General features: G+C 43.7%; 1 protein-coding gene across 2 annotated transcripts in view; it reads left to right on the forward strand.

The window, feature by feature from the left end:
• Positions 1–13,087, forward strand: part of ESR2 (estrogen receptor 2) — a 69,843-nt gene that overhangs the window by 48,974 nt on the left and 7,782 nt on the right. For both annotated transcript variants that reach the window (XM_058429962.1, XM_032179784.2), the window contains exon 8: positions 12,467–12,647. In XM_058429962.1, the coding sequence (XP_058285945.1) occupies positions 12,467–12,647 (181 nt within the window). The remainder of the gene's footprint in view (positions 1–12,466; positions 12,648–13,087) is intronic.

Raw genomic sequence — 13,087 nt, forward strand, 5'->3', positions numbered from 1 at the left:
TTTTTTTTCAAAATGCTGTGAAACCATTCTGGGTCAACTAGGAGAGATCTAACACAATCTTTGAAATGAGGGCATTATACTAAATTGTTCAGCCATTTCTCTGTTATTGAATATCCAGTTCCTCTTCCTTTTTAACCATTATAAACATTACTGCAATAGATAGAGATGTGTTATTTTGTGTGAATTTCTAAGTTTCTGGATGGTTGTCACACTGGTCAGTTCACGATCTACCTGGTATCTAAGCCAGCCACTCTAGCAGATATTGATGGCTTTGCTTAGCCATTTACTCTTGTCGGGCCTTTAGGTTATTGATTTTTTTCTTCCTCGAACACTGTGTGTATCCAGGTTTTAATGTTCACCTGAAGACTTACAGATATCTCTATTTGGACAACATATTGGGCTTTATTTATCCAATCTTAAGAGTTTGATGCTTGAAACAACAGGGATATATCAGATCATATTATACTACGGTCTTTTATATCAGCCAAAGTAGCGGTTCCTGAAGCCAAGATTCAATGCAGAATTCACTGTGGTCACGTTTCCAGCTGCCTCTTGATCTGGGGCCAGCTGACCTTCATACATGTCTTCTGTTACAGACTCTTGGATGTTGGCACTCGTTTTTTTTTCTTTTTTTTTTTTTTTTTGAGACAGCGTCTCACTCTGTTGCCCAGGCTGGAGTGTTAAGGATAGTTACTTTTGTAAAATATAACAAAAATGAAGTATGAGAAAAATAAAAGTGCAAAATACAAGTCCTAGTTTATAATATTATTAGTTATCGCATTCAACTGATTTAAAATTACTCTGTTGATTGCTAAAAAAGTTTCTAAATGCTTACACTCAATTTCTACCCATCTCTTTGTAAATGGGCAACAGACCATACATTAGCTCTGGAGAGAGCACAGGGTACTGTCCAGGAGTTGTTTGGATCTAGGGTGGAGGGTGAGGTTAGCCCCTGAAGAACTGGGTGAGGGAGAATGAAGAAGGAATCTGAAGGCCATGTGAAGGTACAGAGACCTGGAAGACAACCTTTGAGCATTTCCTAGTTGAGTCTCAATCTGGCCTTACCTGCCTAACAGGTCATTTCCCCTGCACCCAACACACCCTTCCCTGTTTATTGTTACCATTCACCTTTTACAGAATAACATGAGGGCCCAGCTTATACTGATTATTATGTTGATGTGCATATAAGGAAAGTCCAGCCAGGTTTTGTTTTTTTTTTTTTTTTGACAGAGTCTTCCTGTTGGCCAGGCTAGAGTGGAGTGCAGTGGTGCAGTCTTGGCTCACTGAAACCTCCACCTCCCAGGTTCAAGCGATTCTCAAGCGATGCCTCAGCATCCCAAGTAGCTGGGATTACAGGTGCATGCCACCATGCCTGGCTAATTTTTGTTTTTTTAGTAGAGATGATATATTAGTCTGTTCTCACACTACTATGAAGAAGTACCTGAGACTAGGTAATTTATAAAGGAAAGAGATTTAATTGACTCACAGTTCAGTATGGCTGGGGAGGCCTCAGGAGACTTACAATAATGGCGGAAAGTGAAGAGGAAGCAAGATACCTTCTTCACAAGGTGCCAGGAAGGAGAACTCCCAAGCAAAGGCAGAAGAGCCCCTTATATAACCATCATATCTTGTGAGATCTCACTCACTGTCATGAGAACAGCATGGGGGAAACTGCCCCCATGATTCCATTACCTCCACCTGGTCTCTCTCTTGACACATGGGGATTATGGAGATTACAATTCAAGATGAGATTTGGGTGGGGACACAAAGCCTAACCATGTCAGACAGGGTTTCACCATGTTGTCCAGGCTGGTCTTGAACTCCTGGCCTCGAGTGATCCGCCCACTTTGGCCTCCCAAAGTGCTGTGATTACAGGTGTGAGCCACCACATCCAGCCCACCAGCCAGGATATTTGAAATTGATCATGGAATAACATCAACTCTTTCTGATCTTTTCCAAACCACCTACCAACATTACCTCACATAGGTGCTGCCATTTCTGTCAAAGGGAGGATCTGCTTGAAGAGTACCTTCCCATCTTGGCAATAGAAGATCATCAAATGCTAGATGATGGGGCTTCTCTCTCTTTCAGAAATAATTTAGAACTCTCTTCCGTGCAGGAAAGTGCTTCTCAGAAAGCAGTGTTTGCTTGTTGTTACAACACTTTGCAGTATAAAGCCTTCTGTTTGGCAAAGCTCCTTATAGGCATTTTAGCCTCCCAGACATCATATTGTGTTGTTGTCAAAGCTAGACGCAGCATCTGTGCAAATGGGAAAGATGAAGGCTACAGCATTCCCCTGCAGCATGACAGAACTGCCACATTGAGAGAATTACAGAAGGCGAGGAAGACATGTGATGTAATTACCACTTGTGGCGGTAAATGAATAAAATTTGTTTACAGTAAATCCAAGTTTAAGAAATCTTTTTTTGTGTGTGTGAGACAGAGTCTTGCCCTGTTGCCCAGGCTGGAGTGCAATGGTGTGATCCTGGCTCACTGCAACCTCCGCCTCCGGGGTTCAAATGATTCTCCTGCCCCAGCCTCCTGATTAGGTGGGATTACAGGCACCCACCACCATGCCTGGCTAATTTTTGTATTTTTAGTAGACATGGGATTTTACCATGTTGGCCAGGCTGGTCTCGAACTCCTGACCTCATGATCCGCTTGCCTCGGCCTCCCAAAGTCCTGGGCTCGCGCCCGGCCAGAATTCTTCTTTTAAGGAAATTCCTTTCTTTCTTGGTAGTTATAACAATTGTCAAAATAAATTGATCCTGTTCAGCATTGCTATGGAGAAAATGGGACAATTTTCACTGCTAGGATAAGTGAGTCTTTTCTATGCTAGGTTTTAAGGGTTTGTAAGTACAGGCTTTTTTCTTATGGATTATTTGTGGTATTTAAATTTAAAAGAAAAATAGGGATGGAATCTGCCTCCCTGTCTTAAAATTTAAAACCCTGACAGAATATATAAAACAGATATTGGACAATGGACAACAGTGATCCCCAGGAGGAGGGACACAAATGAGGAGAGCCCTTTGATTGTCCAGTTTACTGCCTGGAGCCGGTTTCCAGGTTGCAAAGCAGGGATGGGTGTATTAGGTTTCTCCGGAGAAACAGAACCAATAGGATGGATAGGTAGGTAGGCAGATAAATGAGAGAGGATTTATTATGAAAACTGACTTGAACAATTATGAAGGTTGAGAAGTCCGATGATATGCATCTGCATGCTAGTGAACCAGGGAAGCCAGTAGCATGGCTCAGTGTAAATGGAAAGACCTGAGGACTAGGGAGCTGGTGATGTAACCCTCAGTTTGAAATTGAAGGCCTGAGAAACTGGGAGGCCACTGGTGTGAGTCCCAGAGTCTGGAGGCTGGAGAACCTGGAGTTCTGATGTCCAAGGGCAGGAGAAAATGGGTGTTCCAGCTCCGAGAGGGAGAATTCTCTTCCTCTGCCATTTCGTTCTATCTGGGTGCTCAGCCAATTGGATGGTGCCTGCCAACATTGGTTAAGGGCAGATCTTCCTTACTTAGTCCACTGTTCTTTTTTTTTTTCTTTTGAGATGAAGTCTTGCTTTGTTACTCAGGCTGGAGTGCAGTGGTACCATCTTGGCTCACTGCAACCTCCGTCTTCTGGGTTCAAGCGATTCTCCTGCCTCAGGCTCCAGAGTATCTGAGATTACAGGCATCTGCCACCACATCTGGCTAATTTTTTGTATTTTTAGTAGAGATGGGGTTTCACCATGTTAGACAGGCTGGTCTCGAACTCCTGACCTCAAGTGGTCCACCCACTTTGGCCTCCCAAAGTGCAGGGATTACAGGTGTGAGCCACTGTGCCTGGCCTTAGTCCGCTGACTCTAATGCCAGTCTCTTCCTGGAACACTTTCACAGACATACCCAGAAATAATGCTTTATCTGCTATCTGGGTATCCCCTTATCCAGTCAAGTTGACACCTGAGATTAACCATCACAAAGGATAACCCAAATAGACACCAGTGGTCTCCCTTGGTAGCAAGGCAGCTAGGACTTGGAGGGGAGAGTACTGAATGGGAAAGAGCTGCACACAGAATTTTGGAGATCTATGGAGAGTCCTCTTCAAGTCTTCAGCTGAGTGCTGATCTGCCCATGCTTATGAGGATACCAAGGACAGGGAAAGAGCCATCAGAAAGGAGTGGGTGAAACAATCCCTAGAGTTCACACAGGGCCAGGAACAGTTCACATTCTCACCAGCCAGTGGGAAAAACCTTGCAGTTCACTGGGCACTGGGCACTTCTCAGCCTTCCTATAGTATTCAAAAGGTTATTGCCTCAGTAGTGGGCCTAGACTAAAAGCCATTATGATCCTACCAAACAAAACTTAAAAGCAAGCCTGGAGGATCAAACAATTGCTAAGTGATTTAACTGCATCCCAGCACAAAGCTCAAGAATAGAGACACATCCCATTTTATTGCACGTTGCTTTATTGTGCATCACAGATACTGCATGTTTTTACAAATCGAAGGTTTGTGGCAACCCTGCATTGAACAAGTCTGTTAGTACCATTTTTTCCAACAGCATGTGCTCACTTTATGTCTGTGTCAGATTTTGATAACACTTTGCAATATTTCTAACTTTTTCATTATATCTATTATGGTGATCTGTAATCAGTGATTTTTGATATTGTAATTGTTTTGGGGTGCCACAAACTATGCCCATATAAGATGGCAAACTTAACCTATAAATTTGTTCTGACTGCTCCACCAACTGATGGCCCCACCACTATCTGGAATTCTGGGAGAATTCTGCCATGCATTTGAGGAATGAATAATACCAAGTGATATGGTTTGGCTCTGTGTCCCCACCCAAATCTCATTTCATAGTGCCCGTAATTCCCACATGTTGTGGGAGGGTCCTGGTGGGAGATGATTGAATCATGGGGTCGGGTCTTTACTGTGCTGTTCTCATGATAGTGAATAAGTCTCACAAGATTTGATGGTTATATAAAAATGGGAGTTTCCCTGCACAAGCCCTCTTCTCTTGCCTGCCGCCGCATGAGATGTGCCGTTCACCTTCTGCCATGATTGTGAGGCTTCCCCAGCCATGTGGAACTGTAAGTCCAATAAATCTCTTTCTTTTATATATTATCCAGTCTTGGGTATGTCTATCAGCAGTGTGAAAATGGACTAATACACCAAGTTTACACATACTCCTACAGAAAATTGAACAGCATGGAATGTTTTCCAACTCATTCTGTGAGGCCAGCATTACTCTGATAGAACACCCAGACTAACACACTGGAAGAAAAGAAGATAACAGACCAATTTCCCTCATGCATGTATATGCAAAAGTTCTCTAAATTTTTTTTTTGGTAATTAGAATCCAATACCATATTAAAAGAATAGCACATCGTGAAGAAGCAGAATTTTCGGGAATACAAGCTTTCTTTAACATTTGAAAATCAATCAATCAAAATTCACCATATTAACAGAATAATAATGAAAAACCATATGATTTTTTTTTTCTTTTTTCTTTTTTTTCTTTTTTTTTTTTTTGAGACAGTCTCACTCTCCGCCCAGGCTGGAGTGCATTGGTGCTATCTTAGGGCTCACCGCAACCTCTGCCTCCTGGGTTCAATCAATTCTCCTGCCTCAGCCTCCTGAGTAGCTGGGATTATAGGCGCCCGCCACCGTGCCCCGCTAATTTTTGTATTTTTGGTAGAGATGAGGTTTCACCATGTTGGCCAGTCTGGTCTCAAACTGCTGACCTCAGGTGATCCACCCTCCTCGGCCTCCCATAGTGCTAGGATTACAGGTGTGAGCCACTGCTCCTAGCCATGATTATCTTAATAGACGCAGACAGCATTTGACAAAATCCAACATCCACTCCTGCTAAAAACACTGTACAAACAAGGAATAGAAGGAAACTTTCTCAATCCATTAAAGGGCACCTATGAAAATCCTACAGTTAATATTATACTTAATCACAATCAGTAACAAAGCAAGTATGTCCACTGTCCTTAATTCTATTCAACATTTTACTGTTGAATAGAATTTACCCAGTGTAATAAGGCAAGAAAAGAGGTAAAAGGCATCAATATTGGAAAGGTAGAAGTGAAACTCTTTATTTAAAAACATGATAATCTATGTAGAAAGTCCTAAGGAGTCTAAAAAATGTGAATTTAGCAAGTTTGTAAGGTGTAAGGGCAATATATATAAATCAATTGTATTTCTGTGTGGCAGCAGTGAACAATTGGAAATTGAAATGAAAAACCAATACCATTTACAATAGCATCAGACATTGCGAAACCTTGGGAATAAACTTACAAAAGATGTGAAACCTGCACACTAAACACTGCAAAATATAGCTGAAGGAAATTAAAGAAATCCTGAATAAATGGAGAGAGATGTTAATGGATCATAAGATTCAGTATTGTTTTCAATCCTCCACAAAATGATCTATAGATTCAAACTGATAAAAATCCCAGGAGGCTTTTTGGTAGAAATTGATAAGCTGATTCTTAAAATCATGTGAAAATGCAATGGACCTAGAATAGTCCAAACAACTTTGAAAAAGAACAAACTTGGAGGACTTACACTACCTGATTTCAAAGATAATGTGGTATTGATGTCAAGAGAAACAAATAGATCAATGGAACAGCGAGTCCAGAAATAATCTATACAACTACAGATGGTCCTCAATTTGGGATGGGGTTATTTCCCAAAAAACCCATCTTAAGTTGAAAATGTTGCTAGTCAAAAATATACTTAACACACCTAAACTACTGAACATCATAGCTTAGCCTAGCCTAGCTTAAATGTGTTCAAAATACTTATATTACCCTGCAGTTGGGCAAAAATCATCTAATATAAAGCCTATTTTATAATAAAGTAATGAATATTTCATGTAATTTATGGAATACTGAAAGTTACTGTACTGAAAAATGAAAAAACACAATGGTTGTATGTGTACTGGAAGTACAGTTTCTACTGAATGCAAAAAATTGCAGATGAGTGTGTTCATTATCTTGGTTGTGGTGATGGTTCCACTGTGTGTATGTATGGCAAAGTACATCAAATCGTACATGCAAAATATGTGCAGGTTATTGCATGTCAGGTATACCTGAATGAATCTGTAAACAATGTAATGAAAACAAAACAAAAATGTTAAGAGAGCAAAGTTTGTAGGCTAAATGGAAAAGAGATACCACCAAGCAGGGAACCAAATAAAGCACAGGGTGGAGGCCCTGGAGGATAAGGGTCAGGAGAGGAGAAATGGGGCAGGTCTCTTAAGTCAAAAGGCTGCGAACTTCTCTATCCCATGTTAGGATAGCAGAGTTCCCAAGCACTGCATTTTGGTTGCTGATAGATGGCCTTGCCAGGCTTGATAAGCATTGGGCTGCCTGACGATGGTCTCCTGCATAGTTTGGTCTCCTGTTTTCCTGTGTATGTGACATGCTCAAGTTAGGATTATGTCACTCAATCACATCTGCAGTGGTACAGCACACTAGCTGGCCAGGTCGGGGTTTGTCAGTAGTCATGTTTTAAAAGCTGCCCATTTCTGGGTTATGCATATCTACTAATAATGGCTATAATATGGAATGGAAATTAACTGTGTCATCCAGCTAAATTTCAGCTCAGTTTCTGGTATGTATATCAATGACTTCTAAATACTAAGGATGTCAAAATGATTTAGATACAATGCTTTTGGTCTAGAATGGGATATACACTCAAATAGTTAATCAAAGGTCTGATCCTTGATGGGCTTAAGTGGAGAGGCACATATTTCTCTCTTGGGGAGGCAAGGGAAAGGACCACGACATTCTAACTGTCTCGGCCAATCCTCTTCCACTATGCATATATAGGACGTGTGGTACTTGGAATTCCTGTATCATACTTAGCCTTTGATATGGCTCTTGAGAGTGAGACAACAGAAAAATGTTGCATTTAACAACCTGTTACAATGCTTGTTAGAGTGTTTTTATAAACTCTAAGGTGTTATGCAAGTGTCATAGTTAATAAAATAGCCTATCTAACACCCAACAGAGAGACTGGCCATCTTGCCACCCAAATTCTCCCTTGGATAGAATTAGAGGGGGTATGGAATTTAGGAATTAGAGTGTAATTAATTACATCGATTATCCATAGTCTTTAAAATAGTTTAAATTAGAAACAAGTCTATTTAAACAGTTTTAAGATTTACAAAGGATGAAACTTTTCATTAAATGAAAGAAATAGAGGGGTTAAGCCAGGAAATACTGTTTTACATTAAGAAAATTATTAAGAGACATTGGCTTAAACCCTGGTTCCCTCTGAGTTTATAGGGAGAGTTCCCATGGAGTGGGTGGGTGGAGAAGACAAAGTCACAGAGGGATGCTGATGAGGAAAGATGCGGGGGTCCTTTTTTGTTGACCAAGAATGCTGGGGCAAAGCACAGTTGAACAGCAGCCTGCAGCCTGACACCATGGCACCTTTTGAGTCCCATCTGCCCTCAAGTGCTGGGGGCAGGAGGTGGTGACAGAAGGTGTGTGTCATGGCCAGAGGTTCCTTTCCTCAAAGCAAACAAGCAAACACCACATACGGCTCCCCAAATCCAGGACTTCTTTCCTTTGGTCAGTATTCTGGGACTTCTATTAACACATTAGATTTTTCTCATTTATTTGCCTTCAATCAAGGAAAGCTTATGTTTTCATCCTTTGAACAAATCAGACGTGGCAAATCTTGAAGGAGGGATGGCTGTCTCCCACCGCTGTGCTGCTCAGAATCTCATCAGGTGGGCTGGTGAGAGGAGCACACAGCTGTTCCCAGCTGATAAAGGGGAGAGAAGATTGTGTCCTTGATTTGATTTCACTTTCTTTGGTATGTGTGGGGCATGGTGCCAAGATCTTGTTTTTTTTTTTTTTTTTAAAACTACTTCAGTTTCATGAAAAGTAATTTAATTTTGTTCTACAGTGAATCCTAACTGACGTTTTTACTTTTAGGGGGTGGAGAGGGTGCTACATTTTTGTTGTTTTCTGTGCCTGACTGGGCAGGGCTTTGGATCTTGTCCCTTGCCCCACCCTGCCCAGGGCCTGCCACTTAGCAAGTACTCTGTAGATATGTGTTTGATGAGCAAGGGCCCCAGCATGGATGCCTGAGGTGCAGGCACGGCACTGCTGGCTGGAGAGCCAGGCAGCAGCAGCATGGGTATTCTTCAGCACAGTTCCTTTCCGGGAGGGTATTTCTTTTCTATGTGATCAATGAGAACAGGAGTCCCCAGGATAATTTTAATGTAGGTCTTTTTGCATATACACTGCCCCCCCACCCCGCCATATGTAAAATGGATTTAGCATATGCCTTTCCAAAACTGCAGTGCCTCACCTCCCCAAACCGCTGTGGCTGATGGACTCTGGGCCCCAGGTGGAGCTGTGCTGCTCCCACAGCCTGCAGAAGGCCCGGGGTCTGGCCTTGGCAATGACTGTGGTTCGTGAAGTGGGTAACACAATGACATATACATGTTCTCCGAGGGGAACCTTCGTTGCACACAGCCCAGGGAATTTATGTTATTGTAATTTTGGTTCTGAGGCATTCTTTTATTATTATTACTATTATTTTTAGTAACAGCTTTATTGTGATATAATTCATCTACCATATAATTTATCCATATTAGGTATACAGTTCAATGTTTTTAGTTTATTCACGGTATGTGGTGCAACCATCACCACCATCAATTTTAGTACATTTTCATCACCTGAAAAGAAACATCATGCTTCTTAGCCATCATTTCCCACTCCCTATCCCATCCACAGCCCTAGGCAACCACTAATCTGCTTTTCTGACTCTATGGATTTGCCTACTCTAGACATTTTATTATAAATGGAATCATACATGTGGTCCTTTGTGTCTGGCTTATTTTGCTTAGCCTGATGTTTTCGAGGTTCATCTCTATCAGTACCTCATTCCTTTTTGTAGCTGAATGCTATTCCACTGTATGGATAGACCACATTTTGTTGAGCCATTCATCAGTGAGTGGACATTCCACTTTTAGGCTGAGTTATGCTGCTATGAACATTTGTGTATAATCTGAGGATTTGTTTTTATATTTTCAATCTTTGTCACTTTGAACTGAGACATGTACAGGCACACAATTTTGGCTCCTTTTGGAATTCCCAGACATAGTATTGCTTGATGGCAGCGGAAGTCCATGGAGCACATGTCATGCAGCTGAACAGACTACAGGGTAGTTAAAAGGAAGTATTTGTTTATGCAGATGGGGTTAATTTTAGGGAAAGTAAGCCTGAAATAATTTTCTCTGTACTTTTGATAATTTTCTGTGTGTATCTAAAACATACATTAGCATGCATATTTACCATTTCAAATATGATGGTGTGTTTGGCTAAAAAAATAAGGGTCTGGCTGGGCACAGTGGCTCACGCTTGTAATCCCAGCACTTTGGGAGGCTGAGGCAGGCGGATCACGAGGTCAGGAGTTCGAGACCAGCCTGGCCAGCATGGTGAAACACCGTCTCTACTAAAAATACAAAAAATTTGCCGGGCATGGTGGCGCATGCCTGTAATCCCAGCTACTAGGGAGGCTGAGGCAGGAGAATTGCTTGAGACTGGGAGGCGGAGGTTGTAGTGAGCTGAGATCGTACCACTGCACTCCAGGCTAGGTGACAGAGTGAGACTCTGTCTCAAACAAACAAACAAAAAAAAAGATCTGTGCCCTCAAAGCACTGATGTCCAGTCTTGCTGAGGGCAGAAGGGTGGCTGTGGGGTGTGTGTGGGGACAAGGCAGATATCCAGCATGTGGGGCAACGTGGTGCCTCTGCTGGGGATGAACAGGGCACTGTCAGAGCATCAGGGGACACCTCAGACCAGACTTAGGGTGGGATGGTAGGGAGGTTGGGGGAAGCTTCCAGAAGGAATTTCATGACCAGGTTGGAATCTACAGGAGGAATGGGTATAAATGAGCAAGAGAATCAGGGTAGAGAAAGAGGAAGGAGAGAGTTTCCAAGCAGCAAGTTGAGCATGTTCGGAGCATCACATGTTCAGGGAGTTGAGAGGGGGACTCAAGGCGAGGTGTGGTGGGAACTGCAGATGAGAGGAGCAGGGAGGGTCCTGGTACCTCTGATAGCTGCACCAGGTAGTTTGGACTCTATCCTATGAGCTGAGAAGTCATTAAAGGGAGCCCCATGAGCAGATCTGCATTTTGGCCTCTCAGAAGGGGACACATGGGGTCAAGGGTGGGGTCTTGTTTCCCCTGCAGTGGGAGGGCAAGTCATCTCTGGGGTGACAGTGGGAGGTTTGAGGCTGTGGGGGGATTCTGGAAGAACCAGTGTGGAGAACAAAGTGAGCACAGGGATTGGAGAAGCAGCTTCAGGGCTATTGAAAAGATGAATATTTTAAATCCGTATCATCACACATTATGGAGGTCCCTAGGGATGTGGCAAAGCACTACACTTACATAATTGTGCTTCAGAATGCCCCTTGCCTTAACTGAGTTAAACTTAGTTGAATTGAGCTGCCTTAATTGAACTTAAAGTGCCAATAAAAATAGAGAACAAAAACTGCCAAAACAAATTCTGTGGATGCTGGAGCACCAGCCATCATCAGTCTCACGACAGCCAAGACTCAGCAGCTCCCTGGTTGATTTCACATGTTTATGCTTGCTTTGAAATGGAAAGCCTGGAAGAGAAGCTAATTATTAAAGGGAATCAAGGAGTCAAGCAGGGGTCGGGGGGAGGATATTTATCTGAGCTGTTACTTTGCTGCCATTGGGATGCCACAGTATCTCAATCCTAGAGTTGGAGGGGAGTTAAACACAGGGCAGGGCAGGATGGGGGAGGCAGCCTACCCAGGACGTGGCTGTGGGGACCTAAGCAGGTGTGTTCCTGCATGCGTTGCTCAGTGAGGAACTGAGGCTCAGAGAGCTCCAGATGGTGGCTAGAAAGTAGGTCTGTCTGACTCCAAATCAGTGGTCTTTCTGCCCCAGCCAGGTGCCACTCAAGTGAGATGCAGAGGTGGCAGCAGGGGCCCTGCCATGGCTGCCCGGGGCACGTGGTACACACAAGGAGGTGGCAGAGGAGGCTTCATCACATTGGCCATTCCTTTGTTTACTAAACACCCTTTAGATGGGGAGCCCTCCGTGGGGCTAAAAGTAAAATTAATCTCACCTTCTGACCATCTCTGTATCTGTTGCTGCAGATGAGAAACACCATGTAATGGTTTCAGGAGACTAGATCTACTCGCCATGGCAAGGCCACAATTATGGGCCTGATGGGCACTTCAGGTGGCAATTTAGTCTGTCTGTATTAGGCCAGGCTTCTCTTCTAGCTCTGTGATGGGGCTGGCTCTCAGGGAAGAGCCCCTGGGAGGGGCAAGACCATGCTTATAAGGTCCTGCCAGACATGCAGCTGTCAAAGCAACCTAGATCACCTTGGCGCAGGCGCACGGAACAGCTGAGCACACGACTTCCGCTCTTTGCTCAGAGCAATGACTTGTGGTTTTTATTCTTTGTCCAGGTATGTACCCTCTGGTCGCAGCGACCCAGGATGCTGACAGCAGCCGGAAGCTGGCCCACTTGCTGAACTCCGTAACCGATGCTTTGGTCTGGGTGATCGCCAAGAGCGGCATCTCCTCCCAGCAGCAATCCACGCGCCTGGCTAACCTCCTGATGCTCCTGTCCCACGTCAGGCACGCGAGGTACGCGCCCTCGGGAGCTGCTCCCCTCGGGCGTGGGATGGGATTATGTGCTCAGCGGAGGGTGAAGTGATTTGGGAAAAGTGTCTGCAAGTTAAGGAAAATGAATGCCTGAAAGGGAATGGGGGGATTTGTCAGTTCACACACCTGTAAACAAAGATGGGCACAGAGTGGGCATGGAAGGAATGTCACATGGTATCTTACAGGATCTGCATGGCAGCCAGTGGTGGCTCATCGGTTTCACAGTTGCTGGGGTTTATAGCCTGGGGTTTATGGAGTCCTAAAAGGGGCAGTTCCTCCCCTACATGAACTGCCACCCCCTTTACACCACCCAGGGCTGAGGCCCTGAGGTCCCTTTTTGTGGAAAGGCTAAGACCCGCTCTCCTAGATGGCCCCTCGAGCTGGTGATGTGAAGAAGTGCACAAATGCTTCCCTAAGAGTTG

This window comes from Hylobates moloch, unplaced genomic scaffold (genome assembly GCF_009828535.3).
Source record: "Hylobates moloch isolate HMO894 unplaced genomic scaffold, HMol_V3 SCAFFOLD_16, whole genome shotgun sequence".
NCBI classification, from domain to species: domain Eukaryota; kingdom Metazoa; phylum Chordata; class Mammalia; order Primates; family Hylobatidae; genus Hylobates; species Hylobates moloch.